The sequence below is a fragment of the Solea senegalensis genome, linkage group LG21, assembly GCF_019176455.1.
Source record: "Solea senegalensis isolate Sse05_10M linkage group LG21, IFAPA_SoseM_1, whole genome shotgun sequence".
In the NCBI taxonomy this organism is placed as follows: domain Eukaryota; kingdom Metazoa; phylum Chordata; class Actinopteri; order Pleuronectiformes; family Soleidae; genus Solea; species Solea senegalensis.
In genome coordinates, this window is record NC_058040.1 from 18,223,544 (window position 1) to 18,250,981 (window position 27,438).

At 42.5% G+C, this 27,438-nt stretch overlaps 1 protein-coding gene across 1 annotated transcript in view; it reads left to right on the plus strand.

Annotated features, from left to right (window-relative positions):
• The first annotated feature begins 1,845 nt into the window (after positions 1-1,845).
• LOC122758257 (ephrin type-A receptor 5) overlaps positions 1,846-27,438 on the plus strand; it is an 83,040-nt gene continuing 57,447 nt past the window's right edge. The window contains exons 1-3 of the mRNA XM_044012283.1: positions 1,846-2,158; positions 10,191-10,255; positions 21,109-21,829. Of these exons, the coding sequence (XP_043868218.1) occupies positions 1,981-2,158; positions 10,191-10,255; positions 21,109-21,829 (964 nt within the window). The 5' untranslated portion in view covers positions 1,846-1,980. The remainder of the gene's footprint in view (positions 2,159-10,190; positions 10,256-21,108; positions 21,830-27,438) is intronic.

The following is a 27,438-nucleotide window of genomic DNA, read 5'->3' on the forward strand; positions in this document are numbered from 1 at the left end:
ACACCACCACCACCACCACCGCGTACGGATACGCTTCAAAAACAGTGTTTAACAACGCTAAACCGGTGCGTTAGTGCGTCTATACCGAGGCCGACGTGGCCGCCGCACGTCTGAATGTATGTTTGCTCACAAGAGCGAGGGATGAATCGGCGCCGGTGCGTCTGTGTGCGCGTACACAAGGAGCGTGGGAGGTGTCGGCGGGGGTAAGCCACAGGAATATCACCCAGATTCAAAGAATCTAATTTCACCCCACCATCGTGTGTGAATATGACAAAGCTGAGATGGAAAAGAAAGTGAGAGAAAAGGAAGAGTTTGCTCTCACAAATATAGAGCCTGCAGATACTGTATGAGGAGAGGAGGATCATGGGAAAATTGAGTGGAAAGCCAAAGATGCAAATCATCAAACAGCATTTCACAGTTTTTATGACCCCACACATAAATATAAATGAATGCAACCGACTGTAAAGGATCGCGGATGTTAAAGCTGATCTGGAGCTTTGACTGAAACACACTGAAACACACCTTTGACTCAGGAGCGGACAAAAAATAAAGTTCTATTTGAATCGACATTGTTGAACACGTGCATCATCGGGAATCAGGAAAACGGGAAGAGTTTCACTGTCTGTGATTCTTACATTGAATAACCTGCTGCTCATAATCCCAGTAGGAATTCTCCAATTTCCGTACCAAATTCCTAGTTGTTAAGTCGCCCTCTCAGGTCTGATCTGTAACTCGGAATGTCGGGGTAACACATGATTCCAAAACGCTGGAGAGCGTTGTTATCAAGTATTGGTATCGCTAGCCCCAGATATATTTGTGTCCACGCTTCGTTTTCTCTGGCTTCTCAACTTCCAACAGTTCCGACTTTCCTGACGTGAACTGAACAAAAGGACCAGCTCCTGTTGATTCACTAAACACGGCGCTTTTCCATGTAGTTCTAGCACGACTCGACTCGACGCGACTCGGCTCGACTTGTTTCCACGAGTGATAGTACCTGGTCCTCTTTGGTTCCAGGCGAGCTGAGGCGATACTCAAAATGTGACATCAGCAGACTGTCGTCACTGGAAGAGTCGTGAGCTCGACGTCCGACGCGAGAATCCAACCGAACAATGCCCAAGTGTAGATTAAAGTTAAAAATCCTGAAAACATGCGTTAATCTAACCACATTTAGCAAAGGAAATGTCTAAAATCTCAATATTTAACATGGTCGTATGCAGGAAGTACTGAACTAAACTTTTGAATTCACTGATCCTCGCGACGTCACAGCAGGCTGCCTGAGCCGAGCCGAGCCGTGCTAGAACCACAGAGTGAATAAAGCGCCATTACGCTGTGCCTCCTCATGATCCCTGTCTTTACCCAACATCTGCCTCTGATCCAGTAAATCCGTCGGTCTTGGACAGAAAGGAGTGAACGTGAAGACTCAGTCTTATCTGTCCAAGTTAAGTTAAGTTAAGACATAACACCGTCCATAAACCCACTCAGCTGTGGGTATGAAATGAAAAATACAGTGTGAACACTTTCAAAAGAGACTTCATGCTCCTCCTATGTTCACAGCGTGAAGGTTTCCACACAAGACACGCCCCCTGTGTTTTTATTCACCTTAAGCAGCTTATATTTAAACTGTCATAGTTAACGACACAATGTCGCGTGACTCTAACGTGGTCACTCAAAGGTGCTGATCGTGTGGACTCCGTGAGTCCAGCAGTGATGGTGGGGTTCACCTGTGGACGCGCTGTGATTGGAGAGGCTGTTCCGCTGCACTCCGCCCCCCACGGTGCGCTGACACCGCCCCCCCCCCCAAACCCGGAGCGCTCGCTGCTCCTCAGTACCTTCCTGCGCCCTCAGCCTCTCACACGAGCTCTCGTCTCTGCGCGAGGACGCACAGCACAGCACAGCACAGTAGAGCACGAGCACAGCACAGCACGAGAACGGCAACGCAAATGGTTTATCTTCACGGTTTCTCCCGTCGCTTCGCGCTGAATGAAAGTGCACTTGTTTAGGCGAAACCAGTCGTGCTCGCGGTTGTGGTTGTCGGTCTCTCCGGGACGCGTCATGCCGTCTCGCAGTCTGTGGAGTTGTGGCGGCGCTCGGCTCGTGGCGTGGACGTGGGTTTGGAGTGTGGCGTTGCTGGGAGCGCGGAGCATCCCCGCGAATGAAGGTAAAAGCCTTTGGCACGCGACGTGGGGGCGGGGGGGAATTTAATTGTCAGTGTGTGTGTGTGTGTGTGTGTGTGTGTGGTTACAGCTCACAGAGAAGCAAGTCGCATATAAAAATTAATCTGAGCCAAGAAAACAGTGATGACAGCTGTGTGTCCTCCAGGTTACCAGTGATTATGTGTTTTTAAAAAAACTGTAAAATCCGATATATTCAACCACCTTTGAACACAACGCGTTATTTGATGACTTGCTAAGAAAAATGCTTTTAAAACAAGAGTTTTAATTGACCTTATAGTTTTTTTCACCTCTACAGTAAGAACGCGACATCAGTGCTTCTGTATTTTTCTTCATTTTCTTTAAAAAAATACTAATTAAAATAGTTTATAATAACATTCTCTTGTTAATAATTGTGAAACATATCCCTTTTCCTCCCCTTAAAGCAGATGTGTGAAGTTGTTTTTACTCTTAACCACAATGAAGGATGCTTAAGTGATTTTTTTTTGTGTGAGTCAAAAATGATTGTTCCCACGCTATTGTCTGCAGACTGTGCAGCATTTTAATAGCTGGACATGAATGCCATTGTTTGTGCTGTTACTGAGACAGCACTAACCGGGGAAAGCCGGGGGTGAACATTCATCAACCTGCTCATTCTCCACATGGCAGATTTATTTGGTCAAAGTTTAGATTCAGATAGAAAAATAAAGGTCGTTCCCCAATGTGTGGCCCGTACACATTCATGTGTCCTGTGGCGTTTCATGGCTTCCTTTAGGCGACAGAAAGCGGTTTGAAGTTCAACACGAGTGCGTGGGTTACTCAGTGTCACCTGGATCACATTATTCCCGGGTCCTCCTGCTGAAGTTGCCAAAAAATAAGTCAAGATTTCACTTTTATTGTATGTGAAATGCTACGTTTGACTCACTCGAGCTTTGTTCAGTCCTCTGAATGGGAAGCGGAATGCTCTTTGTTTTTACTCGCGACTAAAGAACGACAAAGAGGGAACTTTTCAAACGTGATTTGATCTCTGACACAGTGTGGTGTTTGTCGTCTTTTCATATCTTCATTCATCACGGCTTTTGTTTTCCAGCACATTGTCACATCAAGCCATGTGTCTTCTTCTTCTTCTTCTTCTTAAAAGTCCTCTCTTTATTCCAAAAGCCAACTTCTTCTTCTTCACTCCTCAGAGTGGTTTGTTGGAAGCAGCCACTCATGTCTCAGCACAAATGTTGGACATAAATCTGGCTCATATTTATGTTACGCTGGCTAATCATACCACTGCATGCATAATTGGAATGGAGAAGCATCCCATAATTAATGGAGCTGCTATTCTGTCACTGGGCTAATTTATTGTAATTGAAAAAAAAAAGTAAGATTAAACCACTTTCAGGCCCGTAAAAAAGGAATCTTTTGGGGGAAGCTGGCCACTGGCCCGTTTCAATTTCTGTCCTCGTCCAATCAGGCCGACTCAAGTCTCTCTCTCTTTTTAAAGCCGAGGTTCACCTTAAATTAAATTAAGATTAATTCAATTTGCAGCTACACGCCAACTTGTTTCCTGATCAGTGACTAATTGAAGAGGGCACGGTGTGTGTGTGTGTGTGTGTGTGTAGGTGAAATGGAGAAAAGTCCTGATCCCAGTGACTTATTATATTAACATTTCTCTTCTTATCAGGAAGGGACAGTTTTCCTTCAGTGGATCTCCGCCACTGATGAATGATTTTGAATAAAAGCACGCACACACACACACACACACACACACACACACCGTGCAGCTTGATTAATGCCGTCTCTTCAAGCCAATCCATTCTTATTTAAATGTATCAATTTGGTAGAATCTCGATGCGGAGACAGATGCCTCCCTTCTGTTTTTTTTTTTTTTATTGTGTTCTATTATCCGTCCATCCGTCCATTAACGACGCCGTCAGACTAATGCGTGTGATCTGAAGGTGTGTGAGCCTAGTTGGTTAGTTTTAAAAAAAGAAAACAACCACTTTGGGGTTATTTTTCTTTCGCTGGTAATGGTGTTGATGAAATGAGGATGGCAAATTGTGGTAAATGACAGTAAATGGTGGTGGGGCAGAAGTGCGTGTTTATCTTGCCTGTGTGTGTGTGTGTCGGTGTGAGAGCAAGGAGTCAGACCATTAAGCCTGGAGTGATCCTCGCTGGCATGTAAATGCCACAATCAAACATCATAAGGCACAGACACAGGGGGAGGAAAGCCTGGAGGGAAAAAAAAGAGAGAGAAATGTGATGAGAAAGCAATGATATTACACTGGTTTTATTGTACGAATTGCAGATACAGTCTTGGACAAGATTGTGTGGAGTGTAGCTAATTAATCACAAAAATAGTCAAAATTATAAGTGCGATATCCATATGGGAATTATGCTGAACTCGCTCATGCACATCGCTTGAATAGCGGTGGGTAAAAATAAAGATTTTTACCCACCGAAGAGTTTACCGCGGGATAATTGCAGAGAGAAAGCTACATTAAGAGATGCTCCATCCACATTCAACACGGCGACTTTATGCACTTTGTTCTCTATGTTGTGAATAAACAGAGGAGTTCTGCACTTTTAACTTTTCTGTCGCTATATGATTGTCTTACGATACATTGATTATCATAGAATCGCTGTATCACAATATTATTGGCATTGTGGTCCATGTATCGCATCATGTGGTATCCTGTGATTCCCACCTCTACCAAGTGCTCACTCTTGCTAGCGCTGTTAGCGCATTTTGCAAATACAAGTATCGTATCGTGACTTAAATACTGTAATAATATCGTATCTTGGTGATTCCCACCCCTTTGCTTTACTGTTTGACGGTTGGCGGGTCTGATACTTTGGTGCTAGTGGTGGCTAGCAGAGGTTAGCAGAGCTGCATCTGTCACGGCTAACGGCGTAGCAAGAGTTGCTAATGCTGCTAAAGGGGAGAACAACCTTGAGCTTTGTTTTATGAGCTAAATGTTAAGTTGTGTGTGTCAACTTCAACTTAATGTCAACTTCTGATGCTATTCCCACACCCACAATGCACTTCTTTAATGTTCGACGCCGCTCCCTTCGCAAGTGTTGCTCTTCAGATGCGAACATGTGTTTTTGTTTTGTTTGTTAAAACCCTCTAAAATTGTAAAATCATGAATTGGATCTATAACGTCATACCACGTCAGCCTTTTGCCGCCCAGATAAAATAATCTCCAATGTTTTTGGCTGACAATCCACTCAGAATTATCATTATTAAGTACTTTGAGTATCCTTGAAGTAGTGTCAGTACCAAACTTTTAAATCACTCCGCTCATTCAGCGATGACTTTTAATAATAAGCTCTATAGATCACTGTCACAGCTGAGCTGCGCCGCGCACAGCGGTTTGATCCTCACAATGTGAGAGAGGTAACATATCCCTTATGATCTAGTTCAGCTTCACTTATCTCTTCTTTATGGCCTAATTAGTTGTCTAATCACCTCCGAAGGACATCTTTTATTATTCTCTGTAGAGCGGTGGAGACAGTATGACGGCTGCCTGTGTAAGTGTGTGTGTGTGTGTGAGATGCTTTTTAGTCCCCTTACAGGGACCTCATCCCCATAAAGACACTGACCTTGTCAGGGCCGCTTGTCTCGGAGAACAAACTCGCCTCCTCCTGAGGTTTTTTCATTTTTATTCATCTTTTAAAGGTGGGCTGTGTACAGTGAATTTAAGTTTGCTGCAGCGTCCTAACAAAAATAGCTGCGTGATTGTGTGTGTGGGTGTGTGTGTGTGTGTGTCGGCAGGTGTTGCAGACAAAGTGTGTCTCCGTTACTGAGCTGGCTCTCACTCCACGTTTTGTTCTGCTCGGCGCTCACACCTCCATCCGTCCGTCCTGTGGTTGACACGGTGCCAGCGTCTGTCAGGATCAGATGTTCCATGATAACGTGGCTCATCACGGAACACGTGACTGGGAAAGATTGTCCTCAGCAGCTGGTTTAATATTTATGGCATTACAGTCTTCTGGATGACTTATTAGTGTCGGTGTAAATGTTGAAAGAGTTGAAAGGGTGTCGCTCGTTGTTGGCGGCTACAAATAGCGAGAAACACTTGAATATTTTTAGCCTCTAGAGCGGTGGTTGTCTAACTTTTTACACTGAGAACCACCTGAGAAAATATGGAGCTGTTGAAGTAACGCCATTATCACCAACGTGGTGTAAATAGACTGAGCTAAGTCAGCTACAGACTTTTCTCAATAAGATCATTTGCTCTCTCACATCATATCCTGGTTTATACACTAGAAGTGTATTTTTGATTGAAGAGCTGAAAGTCGCGTACCACTGGTGCTACACGCACCACAGGTGGAGAACCATGGATCTAGAATATTTAGTGACTGGTCAAACATTTATACACATAGTCAATCCCCATCTTTCAGTTAAAACCCCCCATTCCTGCTCTTGTTCATGGGGAGTTAGAAAAATAACATGCCTGTCATTTGCATGTACACTTACTGGCCACTTTATTAGGTACACAGGTCACCCAGTGTGATCTTCAGCAGCTGTAGTCCATTTAGTTTCACCTCTCTGTTGCCATTTGGCATGAGTACTTCTCATTACCACAACTCCTAGACCTTTTGTCGATATCAAGAAAATTCCCAAAAAAACCACCAGAAAGCAAAGAAATAGAGCCTTTCGCCTTTATTCTTGTCATTACGGTAGCCCTCAGGACTTCTCAGCTCCTCAGTACCGTAATTCCCAAAGTTGAAGTTATCTTGGGAAAAAGGGGGCACAACACTCACACATTGGACATTTTTCTACAGCCATGAAATCAAAATAAATCCAGGCCGGGCTGATTACCATGATGGTCTTAAGAGGGTTAAGGTTCAACGCGTTGTGGGTCTTCTGCATATTTCGGCATAGTTACAAGTGATTATCTGATGCGAGTTGCTGTCGACTACTTGCTTATTCAAATCAGTCGGGCAATTTTCTTCTGACCTCTGGCATCTGCTCTGCGTTTTCTGTCCAGAGAATTGCAGCTCACTGGGTATTTTTCCTTTTTTCTATGAAATACTAAAATGCTCAGATCAGCTCGCCAGCAACCATGACATTGTGTCTTTTATAATTCTCTTAAATCCCATTTCTAATGGCTCAGTTTCAGGTTGCCTTGTCCACACAGGTGTAGCTCATAAAGTATCTGCTGAGTGTGTTTAAAAATGATTTTATGACATGATAAAATAACTAAAACAATAGAAAGGATAAACAACAATGCTATTGATTTTCTTTTGGATGTCAATATTGAGTTGCTAGGCAGACCATAGTAGGTAGATACTGTAGATGTTGATTGATTACGTCCCGTCAACAGTTAAAACAACTGTCCAACATAAATTGGAGGAGAGTTAGAGGAAGTGAAGCTGTAATGAGAAGTTACTGAACTCAGTTAGACCAGACAACATGGTTCTCTTGTGGTTGTAGGTTGTAACTGGAATGTAGACCAACCTAGTTCTACTGAAGAAGACAAGCTGTTTATTCATAAAATTGTTGGCTGTTGTGCGTGTTATCAACCAAAGGGGTCACAGTGAAGTGTTGTGTGTTCTGCAAATAAAGGCAAACTATCCAAAGAAGTGGATTGAATGTTTTGGGCAGGAACCTATGAAAGCCCATTTCCGCCAGGAAAAAAAAATTATGAGATAAGAAGTCATAATTATGAGATAAAAAGTCAAAACTATGAGATAAAAAGTCATAATTATGAGATAAAAAGTCAAAACTATGAGATAAGAAGTCATAATTATGAGATAAAAAGTCAAAACTATGAGATAAAAGTCATAATTATGAGATAAAAAGTCAAAACTATGAGATAAAGTCATAATTATGAGATAAAAAGTCATAATTATGAGATAAAAAGTCAAAACTATGAGATGAAGTCATAATTATGAGATAAAAAGTCATAATTATGAGATAAAAAGTCAGCAGTTCAGTAGCAGCTCATATGTGGTGTGGGGATACTGACACAGATATGGATTGCAGGTATATTGAGGACTATTTCAAATATGGCTTCACAACAAATGAAATCTGTTGCGATTATGTCCGATCTAACTAAAGTCACCTCTAGTTACCTCATTTAGGATTGCATACTGTGAGCATGGTTAGGCCAGCGAGATGATGGATGAAGGGACCATTGAAAACACTGCCATTGAGGCACATGGGCACTTCTTATCTCATCATTTTTACTTTTTATCTCATAATTATGACTTTTTAATCTCATAATTTTGACTTTAAATCTCATAATTATGACTTTTTATCTCATAATTATAACTGTTTATCTCATAATTATAACTGTTTATCTCATAATTTTGACTTCGTATCTCAGCTTTTGTAACATGAAACTAAAGTTTGCTGCAGGACAGACAGACAGACAGACAGACAGACGGACCAGACTCTGTGTCTCCCTTTCACCCGTCTCCATATTCTCTTTCACGGCGTCGCCTTGAAGTACCCTTTATTGCAATGAGCTCAAGCTCACATTCAGACACGGCCTCTAAACTCATCTGCGCATTGTGAAATTTGATTTAAGTAAAAGTTGAATTTAAAGTGTGTCTTCATTTAAAAAGCACAAGATGAGTGAAACTGCACAAGGTCTAACCGAGACTTTGAGACATTTACTTGGCTTCATTCAGTTGAACACGTTGACGTCCGCCTCCTCATGTTTGCGTTCATTACTTGGCAATAAAAGCCGTCAGTTGGACTTTCTCTGTTATTGTTTGAGGGGGGGAACGTTATCAACGGCACTGATATGCAGTTTTATGACCGGGCATGTCCTGTGGCAAACATGGGCGTTTTAAACCTGCTGCAGTACAACGTATAAAGCAATATGGTCACCAGTATTATGGTACAGTATTGAGCTAAGAGCTGAGCCTCACGTCGACGCTGCAGGAGCAGCACACAACATCAGCCTCATGTTCTTCTCTTACCGTTAACCGGTGCGGTTGCAGCATTAACCTGTGCTCGCTGCTTTTCTCTTAAAATGTCTCTCAACAAGAGGTTTCGTGCCTTTTTTCTGTCGGAGAGCACACCGCAGGGCGAATGACGATGTTGTCACAGCGCTGCACAACATGAAATGTCTTCTCGAAGGGTGCCGCGGTCGTGTAATTGCCGATGACAGCTTTCATCTTGGAAGCAGAGGGAGAGGGATTTTTAGTTTCCAGTTGAAAGCCTCATTCGGCCTCATGGCCGAGGGGGAGGAAAACAAACAAAACAACAACTTCTTGTTAGGGCGCGGTGGTTTCCAGGTGACAACTGCGACCCAGAAATTCCCCCGACAGGCACTTTGCGGCCTGTGTGCACACAACAGATAATTGATAATCAATAATTATAGGCTCAAAGACGGAGCAGCAGCCTCCCTGTTGCTCGCCGTGCTCCTCTAAAGTTTCCACTGGAGGAGCTCTGGAGAAAAACATCCACCTGCGTTGATGGGTGTGTTTTGATTTGTGGCAGAAGTGAAGAATAAAAAGTCTGTTAATAATCGTGTGTTGCTGATAATGGCCGCTAATCAGGAATAGTGTGATTAAGGATGTCGGTAAGATAATAATCTCCCCTCTCGGAGCTGTGGATGAGTGGATTCTCTTCAGCAGCAGCTGTGTCTTCCATGCATCGACGGCAGCTGTCAGTTAAATATTTCCCCTGATTATTCCCACACGACTAATTAACATTACTTTTTCTTTTCTTACTTGACAAAGTTAATTTTTGCGGGGTTGAATGGTAGTAGTCGTATACTACTACTGCTATATTTCTACCAAAGCACGTGGTTCTATCTATTAAAGGCTGGATTTTAGGGTGATCACTAGGGCTGCGTCGATGTTTTAGAGATTTTTTGACTTTCTGACTTTTCAGCGTCTGGTTTCTTTGCTCCATTTGACAAAGAAATCATTAAACCTGAGTCATTATGGCTTGTGGACGGCATGAACAAGGCATTTGAAAACAAGTTTGGGAAACGCTTTCACATTTTTAGACATTTTGGTGCTTTTTTCAGGTTGTTTTTTCTGACTTTGAATAATTCTTTGCTTTATGTTTTTGACTTCCAACAGTGAACCTGTTGGATTCTCGCGCTGTGATGGTCGACCTCGGATGGGTGGCGTACCCAAAGAATGGGGTAAGTTAGTTATCGATTATGATAATGTTGTCGTTGTTGTTGTTGACTGTTCTCATTACTTACATTTCCAGTATGTAAGCATTAAGCCATGTTTCCATTGAGCCACCAAAACCACCAGCTCCTACCATTCCATTTTTTTGGCCATACTTCCCTTGGGGCACCAGAGTAAAGGTCATGACCTTTGACAGTTAGCCAGTGCGACATCGACTTAACGCCACATATTTTGCTGACGCGGCCCACACTCCGCCTACCAAGTAAAGGTATAATGTTCTAAGTCGAAACACAAACCCGTACCGTGATGGAAACACAGCTTTAGTGTCCTGTAAATGGTGAGACGACCGACTATATGACACTGTGGCTCTTAAAAGTAGGCCTGCGATCATTGTTTGAATATGAATGGATTGAACCTCCAGCTACTTTGACTTTTTATTTCATCATTCAATCATTTTTAAATAATTCAAATCATTTCGGTCTGTGGGTAAGACCAGATATTGGAGTACATCTTAATTTCAAGGTTTTGGGGAACGCAGATCAACAACTTTCAATTTTCCGACATTTTATGGAACGATCGAGTATTGACGAAGCGGAGTCATAGATTATAAAAATGTATTGTTAGTTGTAGCCCGACCAGAAAGGATGGAATTCTTCTTTGTTTGCATATTTAGCTTCAATATGCTACACAGACCCTTATCTAAATTGTGTTATTCTGTACTTCTTATTTGTTGCACCTTTAAAGCTCACAATGATATATGAAAACACAACAACACAGAGTAAAACAAATCTCTTTGAAATGATAAATATTAAAACACTCAATCCGTGCCACAATTCCTTAGCAATCAAAGGGAATAATGAAGTATAAAGTCCTGGGTTCAAGGGTTCAAGTCGCAGTAACTCGCTTTCATCGCATGGATTCGGAAGACACCTTTAGCTTCGCCCCGTTTTCACTTTGAAGTGCAGGTACTTCATTTGTTTTTTATCAAGGTTAAAGGTCATTTCATTTTCAGAAACTCCGACTTCATTATCGGCTGGGTAAATTGAATTCATGAATAAGAGAGTGAATATATTAGTCTCACGCCAGCAGTCGGATTTCCATCCTTAAGTATTCCCAGGATGACGGCTAATTAGAGGATGACATGATAATTAGAGTCGGGAAATGTTTATTTGATCGACTTTTTACAGTGAAAAAAGTACCACCTGGACTCATCATCATAACAATAATAAGGATACATTTTATTTGCAAGGTCACTTTATATCATGTATAAGAAGATCCATCAAACGGACAACTTCAACACAGTAGATGCTAGTTTAGAAATGAGTCCAAGGCCACGTCCAGCCGTTTTTCAAAAGGTTCCCCCGTACAGATTACAGCGTTTTGAGTTCCCGTGAAGACGGCAGAGAATAGCTCCGTCCACACGGAACCCCCAACCCCCCCTGAAACGCTGCCGTCTTTACGGGGGCTCAAAGCGCTGTAAGTTCTTATGCTAGCACTGTAAGTGGCGCTGTAACGTTACACCGAAGAACGCAAGAAGAAGAAGAAGAAGACGTCGTAAACGTTACACATCTAGGAACAGAAACGGAGACAGAATGAACCGAGCCATGGGGAACCATCGGAAATAATGTCTGTTTGTTTAAGTTTGTGAATATTTAGCAACTTTATAGCAGCTAGCGTCCATTTTGTCTTTCTGTCATATACCTAAATACTTAACGAGTGTGAATAATTCTGCCTTCTAACTGTATTTACTGCGAGAGTTGGACACACACAGGTATCGCAATCACCTACACCAGTAGGTGTCCAAACTACGGCCCACGGGCCAATCGCGGCCCTCTGTGAGATGTTACACGGCCCGAAGCTTCAGTTTTAGTCCCGGGTTCTAGACCCACCTGTGACGGCTACATGCACTCATCTCATATTATGTTATTTGACTCCAGATGTGGGAAAGAAAGGCACTTTAATCAAATGAATCCATTATTCATCGATTACTGAATTGATCGACAACTATTTTGATAATCGATTCATCGGTTTGAAGCCTTTTCCATGATTAGAACAAGATTTGTGATTGTTTAAGCTTCCTAAATGTGAATATCTTCTTCATTTCTTTGCTCTGGATAACAAAGAACGTCGTCATTTCCTGGTTTGGTTTTAAGGTTTTCTAACATTTTATGACAGATTAATCGATGATGAAAATAATCGTTAGTTGCAGCTCGGTTATTGAGGTCTTTGAGTGTTAAAAAGAAGGATTCTGAATTGCGGACACATATGGGGGAGCCAGTGAAGTTGTTTCAGGGACATTAAGACGGACGTCTCCTGTCCAGTCTCCGCAGAAAGCGACTGGAATTGCAGTGGTGGCTTTTAACAAGAATTAATTTGTGCCTCCCATTTGATCCTAATATAAAAACCTGACAGTCGCACGGCTCCCACTGGCAAATATGCAGCTTTACACGGCCGGGACCGATAGTGCTGACCTTAGTGCTTTTCTCAGCTCCTGTGTATTCAAATCACACACACACACACACTCTGTGGCTCATCGTAGATGGGTGAGATAGTGCTGACAAAAGCATCCATACGCGCAATCATATTAATGAAGATGTGATTATGGCGCGTGGCTGCGACAATGCACCTGCATAAATAATTGCATTCGGAGCGGTAGACGGAGGGGAGAGAAAATTAACAAGCGAATGAGACAATGTAAGGATCTTATTATCGCGTTGCGGCTTTTATTCCGCTGATTGAAATATAACTCGTGTCGGGTTTTTTTTTTTTCTTAATCAACTTGTCAGACACTGACTTGACGGAGCAATCAGACCAAAATATACACATGCATGTGTGTTCCCTTCAGGGCCGCATCGATTCATCGCTTTTGATTAATCAATTAATCAGTTTGAGTGTTTTTGCTTAATATTTAAAGCAAGTCCTCTGATTTTTCAGCTTTATAGAACAAAACAAACATCAGAAATTGTCAGAGTTCTTCATTTTATCATCGATTTCAACGAATGGATTCGTTGAGGAAGCGATTGACGGATTCATCGATAATGAAAGGGCCTAATCTCTACATCATATTCAAGATTATAATCTGCAGCACAGGCTCAGTTGCAGACTTTGTCCTCCTTTTTCGTCTCCTTGAATCCACATCATTGCTTCCCCTTCCTTTTTTTCCTCTACTTTCTTCTTTCCTTGTCCACCCACCAAAACGTCACTTTGACTCTGCGTCCCCATTTTCTTGTCATGTGCCTGTCTTTTCTCTATCTCGCCGTCTTCTCCTCGCTTCTGTGCGCTTTCCACTTTCAAAGCTTCCCATATGACGCCGATGATCCAAACATGTGTCTTAAGATGCAGAGGAGGGGTGAGCCTTTAAGGGCTTTAAGAATTCTATAAAGTACCTTAACGCGAACACTGTTACATGTATGATTGGCTTCTTAAACAGTGTGGACACACACACGTGATGTGAGACAGAGGTGGACAGAATTATTATAGAGCCGCTGTAAAGGGAGAACACCGCGTTACAGAGACGTAACCAAGCGTCCCCCTGACCTCTGTACTGGACAGTGAGTTCTCTGTCTCCTCCCATTTTAAAAAGGAGATGAATGGCGTCTTAATGTCCTCGTGTCACTCTGTGGACGTTAAAGGAGGCTGATGAAGGATTTGGATGGAGACGAATGGACAAACTCTTGAAGAGAGAACGTTGGACGTTGTTCCCACTTTCAGAAAACAGCATGGATGGATGGATGGATGATGGATAGATGGATGGATGAACACTTTACAACTCTTGAAATATGAGAAATTGGAGACATGAGACAAATGTAAAGAAAATGATAAAATATTAATGAAGAAAGAACAGCTTTATAAAAGACAGAAGAACACATTAGAATAAAATGTGAAATATTATTTTGAAAAGGTGTTAATTGTAAGGACATACACCACAGCTATATAGAGATTAAGGAATAAAAAAATGTTAAAATGCAACCAGAAAACAAACAAAGCAGAGTTACGAATGGATATATTATTAGAAAGTAACTCAGCAATGTTAAATAATATGAAAAAACTATGCAGCATAGATTCCAGGGTTTTATTTGTGCTTAATTATTAGACCCGGATTTTTAAAAAATGTAGCTTTAGGTTTTTTAGGCTTGTATCCTAAATGTCGCGTTGGACAAAGACAGGGACACGAGATTAAAGACCATCTATCTATATCTTTTGTTCCTCGTCCCACCGGAGCTATTTGTCCGTCAACCGTTTGTCATCTAATACGACATCGTTTACTTCCTTTACTCGCTGCACTGGGAGCAGGAAGGAACATGGCTGTGTACTTGGGTCTCCTGCTGATCAAATGACATCAGGTGGAAGACATCAGGTGGAAGATCTCCGGCATCTTTGAGCGTGATGAAATTTTAAAAAAAGACAGAAATAGTGTTGTTCAAGAGTTAGTTCATCTTCTGGTACAAAATATATGAAATTAGACACATTTCAGACCTGCAACTAATGATTGTTTTCTTGATCCATCGATCTGTGGGTTGTCGTTTGGCTCATAACACGTCAGGAAATGTTGATCGGTGTTTGGAAAACTTGGAATTGATGATGTTCTCCAATATCTTTATTCCGTGCGAATGACTTCTGTGTCATATGGAGCAAAGAAACCGAAAACTAGGCAGATTGAATAAGCCGAAAAATCAGAAAACCTGTTTTAAATCTTTAAAAGAAAGACTCAGTTATCAAAATAGTTGATTCATTTGATAATTGAGTAATTGTTTCCGGCCTAAATGATCTGCTACTCTCCTCAGTAAGTGGACAGATACTAGACAGATACTAGACAACTCTTAATATGTAAGAAAATATAATAAAATGTTAACTGATATTCCATTTTATGGAACATATACATTCAATATAAATGCACACAGAACACAACAGATGCTCAGTGACGGCCAACACTTGTGTCAGGGCCCTAAACTGTCCCCCCCGTCCCCCCGTCCCCTAACGAAGAACGACAGCAGATTAAGTAGTTTTTTGTTTTTTCCCCCCTTGTGTCGTGTTGTGATGCTGCTCAACGCCTTCCTTCTTCTTTCTCTCGGCACATTATGCAATAAAGAGAGAACACGGACGAGGACGGGTACAAGGGACAGAGGAGACGAGGCAGATAAGAGAAACGGGCGAGAGATTCATTTAGAGCCGTGACAGGAGGGAAAAAAAAGACGAAACGGAACATCAGCAGAAATCGGGGACAAGGAGGAAGATGAGAAGTTGAAGAGAAGGGGGTGGGGGTTGAGTGGCCGAGCCGAGCGGTGTTTCTGGGTTAGACGTAAGATTGGATAATTGAAGGAAGAATAGAGGACACATGGAGGGAAAATGATGACAGACGTGGCTGAAATGGAAAGGCAGGGGGGATGAGGCATGAAAAGTGGGATGTTTGAGACAGAAATAGGGAAAGAGAAGTGTGTGGGGGGGGGGTTGACGGAGACTATAAGGGAAAGGAAGGAGAGTGCAGATCTATTATGGTATAGTCGGTGGGAATCTGGATCGGTGGGGATGGGGGTCGGTCGGGCGGGGTAATGATAAGTTGCAGTCAGCTTTATGGACTTAGAGCCAGGAGGGCACTCAGCGGAGCCACGGGGGTTCTGCTGACGGATGTGACACGGCGACACGTGAGCTCACCCACACACGGAGCAGTCAACAAACCACACACACACACACACACACACACACACACACACACTCTAATGAGGGGCGAGATGTATGCCTGAAGGAAGGGTTCCAACAGAGAGGGGCAGGAGGTTGAGACGAGGCGATGCAGAAGTAAAATGGAGGCCGAGACATCCGCGAGACGCTCAGAAATGACTATGAAAACCTATTAATGGTCACTATAAAGAATCATTAAAGCAGATATTAAAAGGAAAACAAAGAGAGTGTGTCGGCAGTGTTCAGTCCACAGGATTTGTCGGTGAGATTAAAAAATCCCCCGGAAGACGAATTTTAAAAATATCCCAAGAGAAATTAACTATTACCTCCTGCAAGGACGTTGTTGTGGTGGTGGTGGTGTTTTTTTTTGGGGGGGGCGGGGTTTTTGTCTGTTTGGGATCATTAAACTCAAAAAAGTAAAGTATGGTTTTAAATAAAAATGTTCTGTGGAGGTTTGGTGGTCATACAGATCTGGATTCACGATTGTATGAATGCTTTTGGGAAAGCGAGCAGCCTTGGTTGTTGGAAGTGATTCTGTTGTTACTCAGTAATAATAATAATAATAATAATAATAATAATAATAATAATAATAGTCTTTGCTGTCAGCAGCTTCTCTGGGGGCAAATTCTAATTGCTTCCATTAAACACTGGAAACAGCCACCTCTACATCACAGTTCAGTAATAACATAGTAATAGTCTATCAGTCGCAATAAAGAGGAAGTATAGTGGTTTTTCTCTCTTTATTTCGTGCGAGGTCAGGTAATAGCTTGGTTAATAACAATGGTAGTACTGTGATATTATAAGCATACACACACACGCGTCTTTGTTTTCAAGGTTACACTGTCCATAGATGGATAGATGCAACAATAAAGTGCAAAACAATGAAATACAACTCTCTCAAGACACTCACAAGGTAAAAACAGTGAAATAGGAAACATGGTTAAAGGAACAACAATGACAGATAAAGTCGTGGTTACCTGGAAACATGGTCATTTTTGTGCAATAACCACAAATCAGGCTTGAAAATTGATCATCAAGCTGTTTGTGTTTAATTTGACTTCATTACCTTGTTAGTCCGACACTAATACCGGGCTGTAATAAGATGTTATTACCATAAATTCAATACCCCTATTACCACATTGTTGCTGAACTGTAATTTGGGGATGAAGTGAGGAGGTTGTGTGCGGATTACAAGATCACACTTAAGAAGGAATAAGAAATGACATTACAGAATCGTAAAAGATCCGTCCGAGTGTATTTGTTTCTGCAGCGGGGGTCCTGACCTCGAGCTGTTATCGTGCCCCTCTGTGTTCCACCTCTGAAGACCTGGCCCACCTAAAAAAAAACCTCCCAGGAGAAGCACGCACCTCCCAGAAAATGCACTGTAGCTATAATAGTGTATGCAAAGGTTGGTCTGTGTTAAAAACGCAGTATTTAATACAGACCTATTTTAAATACAGCACATAAAGCAGGTGTGGATGTAATTTAATGGAAAACGAGAGTTTGAGCCCCGACGCTCACCTTTTTAATGGAAGTGTGTGTGTGTGTGTCTGAGCTCTTTGTGTTCACTGTATTTATCCTGAAACTAATGGCTCGTGTTAAATCATTGTTTGACGACTCCGCTTTACAGCGTTAGCCTATAGCTCGCGTGTGCGCCGTTTCCATTAGTAATAAAAAAAAAAAAAACAAACCCACTGCTAATGTAGTGGAGCTGCAGAGTGGCTGAGACTTGCAGAAGCAACAAAGTGTTTTGTGTTTTGTGTTATCCACACACACATTCAGAACCCATTTGATTTGAAGCGAGAACCAGACAACGGCGGGGGTCATCTGTTCAACTCCCTGCTTGGCCACCGCTAATGATTGATGTGTGTCTCTGTGTGCAAATGTGTGTTAAGCTGTGTAAAGCCCGGCGCAGGCTGCTAGATCTGTGTGATCTAACCAGTAAGAGGCTTAATGTCTGCACTGGGACTCACTGGGACGGTGTCTGGGAGAGATAGGGGGAATTGGTCCCACACATGACTACATTTTGTGCACGAGGTTCCCCCTCATCACCCGTAACTCTGACGCCATGTCTTAAACCTCAAACGCCCTTCAAAGAACTGTTGACATTCAGAATGGTTTGACTTTTCAAAAAAAGATGTCCTTCACTCCTAAATCCACGTATATTGAACACAACGGCATGAGCGATCGACAGCCTCAGTCACTTCGCAGATTATTCACACACACACACACACACACACACACACACAGAGAAACCAGAACATGGATTGAAGCAGGGACGAAGACAGATGGTAAACAAGACAAGAGAAAAGAGAGAAGGAGAAGACAAAGGCGGAAAGGTGGTACACAACAACCACAGCCAGCATTGATTAATATGGGCTATTAAGCTATAACACCAGATCATAGTCTGGTCCCTCTGGCCATATTATGGTGACATGATGAAGCGCCTGTATTAGCCATGGGAGAGTGCTAGTGATGCAGATAATAGCCACGTCCCAGGAGACCTGCGGAGGGAATTAATGCTGCTGTCTGACACACACACACACACACACAAATGTAGCTGCTCACATACACGCAAGCTTTGAATGATGACAGAGTCATTTCCATACTGTACGCACACACACACACACGTACACGTAAAGCTATACGATACATTACACACCTATGAATGCAGTTAGGCTAAATCATACGCCGTATATGGACACGGGCGCGGTCTTTTGGCTCCGTTCTGACGCCAACCAGGAGGTGATGTCGAACAGCCGCTCAGGGCCTGTCCACACGAAAACGAGTCGAGACGTTATCATATCCCATTTCATCCGCATGGAATTGGTGTTTTCGGAAGCCCTGGAATGTGTGGGGAAACTGAAAAATCTCAAAACGCCACCCTAGCATTTCGTGTAGACCACGGGTGTCCAAACTCATTTAAACCAGATTTGATAATGAGAAGATTCCCAGGGGCCAATGGTCTCTTAAAGGAATACTTTGCATTTAGCGTTATATAAGTAGAATAGGGCTAGTATTTTTGAAAAAAAACCTCAGTTTCCCCTGAGTCGAGAAATATCTTCATTCTTTTTTAGGCTATGTGCCCACTGCTAATTCCACACTTTTTAGACCAACTCGTAGGGGGAGGCGGGACCTCATACCCAGAATGTAAACAGTGTCCGCCATCTTTGCTAACAGTTACGCTAACAGGACCAAGTGTCACTGGTGGAACAAAGAAACAAAGAAAAGAAGGAAGCTGTTTCTCAACTCAGGGGAAACTCAGCTTGGGAATTTTTTTGGCAAGGAACCATACACGGTAACATAAAACATAAAAAGTGAATATTTTATATTGAAAATGTCACAAAAGTAAAGAAAATAAGTCTCGTGGTGCCCTGCGATGACACTCTAGGATTGAGATTTTTAATTTCCAAGTATTTTAATGACTGCCCAATAAAGGGATAAGACAGTAAAAGTCATTTAAAATGGATTTAAAAAAACACAAATGGACAAAACAGACAACATGGTACCATAAAGTAATATTTACAGGTATATGACATACACAGACTTTTATTACGGTTTTGCAGTGGGTGAATGCATTCATCCGTCTGTCACTGCCGGGCCGATTTCCCTGTCCCAGTCTGACCTCCCTGGTCATAAATAATACATAATAAAATCAAACTGAAGCTGCGGGTCGGACTTTGGACGTGTGTGGTGTAGACGATCAGCACACCACTTTGGAAAAACAATGATGTCATACGTCCTTGTTGTTGTCGCCGTCATCCTGCTTTGCTCCATGATAACTTTTATTTCCTGTCCTCCTGTGATTGTGTACTGTTTTCGGTGTTGCAGCGCCACGTACAGGCCTCACGCGTGTACTGCGACCATTTAGAGTCACCGTAGGTGCTTCATGTTGGGTGAAGACGTTTCCTGACACGATGAGAACTTTTTAAAAGAAGACGTTCACGTTCTGTTCCGTTTGCGTCTCTCTTGATTTTCTGTGTAATGCCAGTAAACTCGTTTTGGTTCTTCTTCAGTAGAACGTCCTGTAAAAATTGGTAATATGTTCCACTTTAGAGGAAAATGGACGGTAAAGAGCGACAGGAGCCTGGTTGCAGGTTTGACACATTTGAAATTCCACTCATAAAACGTCAACCAGCCAAATTGCGATTTCGGAGGCTTGCTAATGGGAGTTGGGGGTTCTTTTTTTGGGTGACATCACGACTGGTTTTCACTTAGGCTAAACCCCTTAGCACTATCTCATATTTTCCCGTCCGTCTGCTGTCGGGAGTAAATGAGGAGGCAGAGATGAGGATTATTCTTCTATCTATACCCGCACACACATACACGTACCTCATTACTGTTAAGCCGTTCAGAGATGTATTACAGGAGCGTTCCGGTCGAACGGTCACAGCACATCCTGTATAACAGCAGTGTCCACACTTTGATTCCGGCAGCAGACTTTTGCTAAACATGTCACACACCTTCCTTCCCTCCTTCCGTCTCACCTTGTTTCCCTGTGTCTGTGTCGTCGCAGTAGACTGTCAAAAATACCAGAGTAAATCTCAGAACAATGAATTGCATTAAGTATAAGTTGATTTTTTTATATATATGTTATATACTAGTGCATATATACCTCCATGTTGACACTGGCCAAAAAAAATTACATTTTTATCATGTTGTTTTCACAAGATATTAATTCTTGTCAACTGATTTTGTCTAAAAGTAACAATGTCCTTCAATTAAAATGTTATTTGTCTTAATATATAGTGATCTAGCATTTGCTAGTTATTTTATTATTAGGATTTTACCTCCACTAGTTCAAGTCTAAACTATTTACACGATAAATTTAACTTCTAAGTGCAAAAGCTTATGGTTTACACACTTAACTAAGGTATTACCCATTGAGGTAAATTCTAAAAGTTAGGACTTTATATGCAGAAAACTAGCTTACTTAATGAATTAATTCAGGTGTATTATAAGGATTTCTCAACCATTTTCTTTGTTCATTGTAAAATGTATTTACATCAACAACAACAACAACAACGTTAAAAATATGGATAGAAAGTTGTGTATTTGCTTCTGTTTTGCATTCATATCCACTAGAACCTTCTCTTTCTATATTGGTTATTTAAGTTAAAACTAGCTAAATTTGAGCAGCGTTAATGGTAAAATGCCATTAATCTCCTTCTTCCCTCTGCCTCAGTGGGAGGAGATCGGCGAGGTCGACGAGAACTACGCCCCCATCCACACCTACCAAGTGTGCCGCGTCATGGAGCAGAACCAGAACAACTGGCTCCACACCAACTGGATCCTGACCGAGGGAGCGCAGCGGGTCTTCATCGAGCTCAAGTTCACCCTCAGAGACTGCAACAGCCTGCCGGGCGGGGTGGGAACCTGCAAGGAGACGTTCAACATGTATTACTACGAAACGGACGGGGGCGAGGACGAGATGGAGGAGGGCGAGATGAGAGACGGGCCGGGCATGACCGAGGAGGAGGACCGGGCGATGAAGGAGAGCCGGTACATCAAAATTGACACCATTGCGGCCGACGAGAGCTTCACGGAGCTGGACCTGGGGGACCGCGTCATGAAGCTCAACACGGAAGTCCGCGATTTAGGCCCTTTGACGCGGAAAGGCTTCTACCTGGCGTTTCAGGATTTGGGAGCCTGCATTGCCTTGGTCTCCGTGCGGGTTTTCTACAAACGCTGCCCCTTTTTCGTGAAGAGTCTGGCCGAGTTCCCCGACACCATCCCAGGCTCGGAGGCCTCGCAGCTGGTGGAGGTGGTCGGCCACTGCGTCAATAACTCCCTGCCTTTGTATGAGCCTCCCAGGATGCACTGCAGCACAGAGGGCGAGTGGCTGGTGCCGATTGGGAAGTGTGTCTGCCAGCCGGGGTTTGAGGAAATCAGCGGATTCTGTCAAGGTGAGAAGTAGTTCCCGTCGAGTTGAACCGATTTCACTTTTCCACTGTGAGTAAATGCTGCTTTTGACTTTTCGTATCAGTGCCCAGTGTTCACATTTTATTTATTTTAGGTCTTTGAGCACAAATTGTTGCGTTCCTCTTTCGGTTTTTCCATCTTCATCCTGTGTTTATTTTTATATCTGTGCTCATGTTTGTTTTTAGTATTGTGTGTTTGAGTGTGTGCGTGGATCTGAGTGTTTCTTACTGTGTGTGTGTGTGTGTGTGTGTGTGTGTGTGTCTCCCCAGCTTAGTGCAGGGTATTCCCCTGAGCCCCGCAGCACTTTGCTGCTCTCATACAGCCGCTGTTCTGCTTGCGATTCCAGCCCAAACATTCCCAGCGCCGACCTTAACTGCCATTTGCACAGGCACCGTGGGCCTCTCTTGTTTTGTCTCTACCCAATATTCCTCTGTTCTGGCTTTGAAATAACTCAATTTTCAGGTTTACTGCGAGTAGCATGGCGAACTCTCAGAGTAAAAGGAGAAAAAAAACAAAAACAAAGAGCGCTTATTGTAGCAGCATGAAGTTGGTACAGAAAATTGAAAGTGTGCCATTATGTGATGGCCGCCGAGCGTTTCATCTCCTCACACAACGCGCCGCCAATCGAGTGGCTGTCTCGTGTGATTGTGTACGCGGTGAATAGAAAATTCACTGCACCCCATCACACAAAACAACCCCTCGTTTAATACACTTTTTACAGGGTCGTTGCTTTGCAGCGTTTTTATTATACATGCCTCTTGCCATGGCTTAAGTACTAATGCAGCAAATGTATTACACCGTATTGTACCTTGGCCACAAAGCTCGTATCTAACGTATTTGAGGAGTGGTGTTGTTTGACAGCGGTGTATGCGAGGAGCGTGTTTCAACTGGATTCGTCACACGGTGCCTGCAGCGAGTCCAACAGTGTTTTCTCAGAGCTGCAGTGTCACTTTCAGCAATGGTCACTTCATTATAATCAAACGATAAACCTGCCACCGATGCTACAAACCATATTTAGGCTTCCTTTATCACACATGAAGTGTCCGCGGGGACATCATTAGGAAACAGTTTTCCGTCGGCTGCTGCTCTGACTGCAGTCATACTGCTGCAGACTGTACACTCAGCCCAGACTCTTACACTTCTGTGGCTGACAAGAGCATGAAATGTTAATGTTTGCAGAAGTCTAAATATTCAGGAGTGCACTTCTGTTCTGTCCAGTTTCTTGACACTCCCTGGTTTGTGATGTCTGTTGATTAGTCCGTCCGCACACAAGAAATATTCTCGAAGTGGGTTCTCCGGTTTCTTCCCACTGTCCAAAAACATGCAGATTAAGACTAAGTGGTTGTTTGTCTCAACGTCAGCTGGGATTGGCACCGGCGCCCCTCATGTGGAGGATAAAGTGCTACACGATGAATGAATTTGACCTTTGAAATATCGCAACAACAACTATAATTTGACTTGGGTTAATCTGCCTAAAGAAGAATAATTCTGTATTTACATTTCATTTTCTTCCATTAAAATCATGTTTATTTGTCTAATATGTTAATATATCTAAATTCCTGCAATGTGAAATGAGAGTTGTAGCCTCAACTGTAAAAAAAAAAGTGTGCTAAACTGCGAGTTTTAGCATGCTAACATGCTAAACTAATATGGCATCATGATACTTAAGCAGGTTATGTCACTACCCCATTACTTCCTATTATTGCTATTTGGTTTTTTTTTGACAGTTGTGGTTGCCACTCACCAAAAAAAGAAAACCCTTATTCTATAATAATATTGTTTTATTTAAAAATGTGTTTGAGACAGGAAGTAGCTGCACTTCTGCCTGATTTGCTTCCCGCATGTCCAAAAGTGCGGCTATACTTCCTATTACTGCCGAAATTTATTTCAACAGGAAGTAGCCGCACTTTCACAAATGTTGTTGCTAGTGTTAGCATGCTAATAGTAGCACAGCTAACTAACTCGCTCCTTTGTTGTTAGACAGCTAATTAGCGTACGTGTGGAAAAAGTCCTTGCTAGCTACTCCGGCAACAGTTTGTGGTAATTCTTGTACCACGTTTTATGTTGAAAATAAAAATGGAACTCAGTCATTTGAGCTAAAAAACACAGACACATACATACACACCGGAGCTGTGAGCTGCACAGTTTTATTTTGTCGTCATTTCTTAAATTGTTTCATCGTCTTGTCTACTAAAACCTGAATGAAGCAGACATTTTACTTGCTCCTATTGAGGTTTTAGCCAGGAATACAAATGAGGTGTTTCGGGAACTTCAATAACAGATTTTTCCATCAAAGTGGAGAACTCGCTTTGCTGCTCACTTTAGTCTTTGTAACTTATCAGACTCTTTCATGCAGAAAAAAGCCACCACAAATGACACAGTGAGGGAACGAGCAGAACTTTTGTGGTGATAATGTATAGTTAACTGCACATAGTTGATTGCACGCCGTTTATTTATGGTATTTTCTGACCTTTTTCACTCTTTAAATCATGAAAAAAGCATTTACAGACTGAACAAAAATAGATTTAAGACGGTTTTATTAGATTTTAATGAGTTCTGATGTAGGCAGAGCTTGAAAAGTACCTTGCCATTTGTGCCGTTTTTCAAAAAGGGCAGAATTATATGACACCGTAATAACTGTCTGTCCTGAAAGCAGTGGACGCACCCCAATGTCCCATTTTCCGCTGCAGGACAAAGTTTGACTGATTTTCATTTTAATGACTTTCAAAGTGTTTTCCATTGCGGGGAAGATGAAGTTGTGTGATATGCAAATAGGTTTGTAAACAGTTTAGAATAAAAACACAGTAAAGTTGATTGATTTTAGTTTTTTTCTGTTATCATGGTCGTATGCGCAGGAAAATGAGGTAAACAACATTGAGCAGTGAGCTGTTAGAGTCGGTGCATAGTTCCTTGCATTTAATGAAGCTACAGGGTCATTTCTTCCCTTATTTTTATTTTTATTTTACCAGCAGCTTCATATGCAGATGAGTCTGTTTAAAGTTACACCCTTTGAAATCACCTACTGAGAGGAACATGGCAGGGTTTCCTCTCTCTCTCTCTCTCTCTCCCTCAGCTTTGTAACCATATGCGTCTCCGCCTCAGCGATCAAGTTTTTCATGTGTGTTTCAGACGCTCACCTTGGAATGTGAGGTGTCAAATTTTTGTTTGTGAGATGTTGAAAGAGTCCCTGGACGCTAAACTGCAAGGAGTTATGTTCTCGGCGTCTTCTTATATAAGGAGGCTTTCAGGTTTCCTTTCAGATGTGGAAGTTGTGAACATCTGCCAGCCTGGGTTTGAGGATCTGTCCTGGGATGCATTGATTTATTTTCCTTCTCCCCTTTGTAGTATATTATATATTTTGCCCTCTCTGTGAATGTCGTGTGTTTTTAACGAGTGTTTAAAGGAGACGGAACACGAAACCAGGTTCTGGTTTGATAGCCCATGTTCTAATGGTTCTAATGGTGTGTTGCAGCTCAGATTGCACTTTAATATACACTTGCACAATGTAATATACACAATATAGCGAGTGGTTATAACGAAAGTTACTGTCTGGTTATTCTCCACTGACCTCTGGCATTTTTTTCCAGAAATGTTCTCTTTCTTTGGAATCGTTCTCCGTAAACCCCCTTGGGATTGTTGTGCATGAAAATCCCAGTAGATCAGCACTTTCTTGAAATACTCCGGCCAAGATTGTCTAGCGCCATAAACCATGCCACGTTCAAAGTCACTTAAAGGCGCGGTTCATCACTGCTGGTTGCTCGGGTGTCTCTCTCGGTGAACACGGTAACAAAAATACATGGTTGGTGTCTTGTTTGGTTACCTAGTGGTGCCAAAAAATGGCCTTTCTCACTCTCACTTGACGTTTCATGGGGGGGGTTTTGGATAACGATGTCATTATGAAATGATGAAATGCTCGAAATACCTACTTACTTATTAGGTGTACCTAACAAAGTGGAGGTTGTGTGTGACGGTGGAAGTCTGTGTTGGACCACGGCTGCATTGTCTCCATGTGCCAGCCTTGTCGAGCATGATTTAACGCAGCCTTTTGTGGATGTAGGACAGAGCTCGTTATGGACACCTCTTTGTTTCTCCTCACCTCCGTTCTATCTGCTCCTGCCATCTTTTCCCTCTTTTCCTGCAGCCTCAGACCTTTTGCTTTGTGTCTCCGTCAATACGTCACCTTCTCCATCCTCCATCCTTGCCCGTCGTGCATCTTCTCCGCTGTTTTTCCTCCCCTCTCTCTTTCCCTGGCTCATCCATCCATCTCTATCTCTCTCTCTCTCTCTCTCTCGCTCCTTGACTTTCTTTTTTATTGCTGCCAACCACATTAGCACTCTCTTGTCTCTTTCAATCTTGCCAACGCCTCTCACCCGCTCTCTCGCCTTCTCTCCACTCCCCTCTCCTTCCTCACTTTAAAGATCTGTCCATCTTTCTCAATCAAGGATCCAGCTCTTGGCTTTTCTTTATAGCCTTCTCTTTCATACCTTATGACGCACACTAAATCTTGAAAACAAATACATCATCAGTTGTTTATCCCCGTTGTGTTAAATAAGTAATACGTTTCGCAGACGTTTACTGTGTCCACCGACGTCCAAACACACTCTGTGTGACCGTCTTGGACGTCAACACAACCTAAGCGGAGATAATTGGCGATGGCCTACAGCTCTGTCAGCCGCAGCAAGACTAAAGATGGGAGATGGATAAAATGGAGAGAGAGAGAGAGAGAGAGAGAGAGGAAAAGGATGGAAAAGAGCGCAGAGCCCGAGAATTGATGGCTAAACAAGGGGACAAGAGATAAATTGGAGATCTCACACTACAGGATGTGAGGGCAGTGGAGACACCGAGATGGATGGCTGTTGTTTCAGGGTTGATTGCGATAGAGGAAGGATAACGGAGAATGGAAGTGGGCAGATGGATGAAAAGCGAGATGAGGAGGAGGAGGAGGTAGAAGAAGGGGGGATTGTAGATTGAGACGGGCCTCGCAGATGTGGTCTCGCACTGAATGAACACTGGGAGGAAGGAGCGCTGGAATAATGGCCGCGCGGGGCAATGAATAATCTTTGAGTTGAACGTTGGGTGTGTGCTGTCAGGATGATTGGAAACCCAGTTTTATCCTGCTTTGGATCATATACAGGAAATATGTGTAGTCAAGAGAGAAGCCTGGTTATTTATCGCCTTTTTAATATATTAGAGGGATGAACCCAGTTTGTAGACTGGTTTTTAAAAAATAGTGCTGCAGTAGCATGAACTGTAAGGGGGTTGTTTTCCATGACTTTTGCACATGCATGACCAAGTCTGAAGCACGAATTGAATTGTTTTATGTGTCGTCATGGCAAAAAACATTGATTTGAATATATTTTATTTGTGAAAAGGTCCAAAAATAAGCATTCCTATTAATTATGGTCCAAAATAATCATTTTCTGCAAGTAGAAACATGGATAAGGTGTTTATAAGACATCACCGATGGGCCATTGTTTCACGTTAGGCATATCTACGGTAAATAAAACCAGACAGAGCAGACCAGCTAGACGTTTGAATATTTTACAAATTGTCCCTCAGTTCCTTGTTCACCTGTCTTGTGGAATAACGGAGG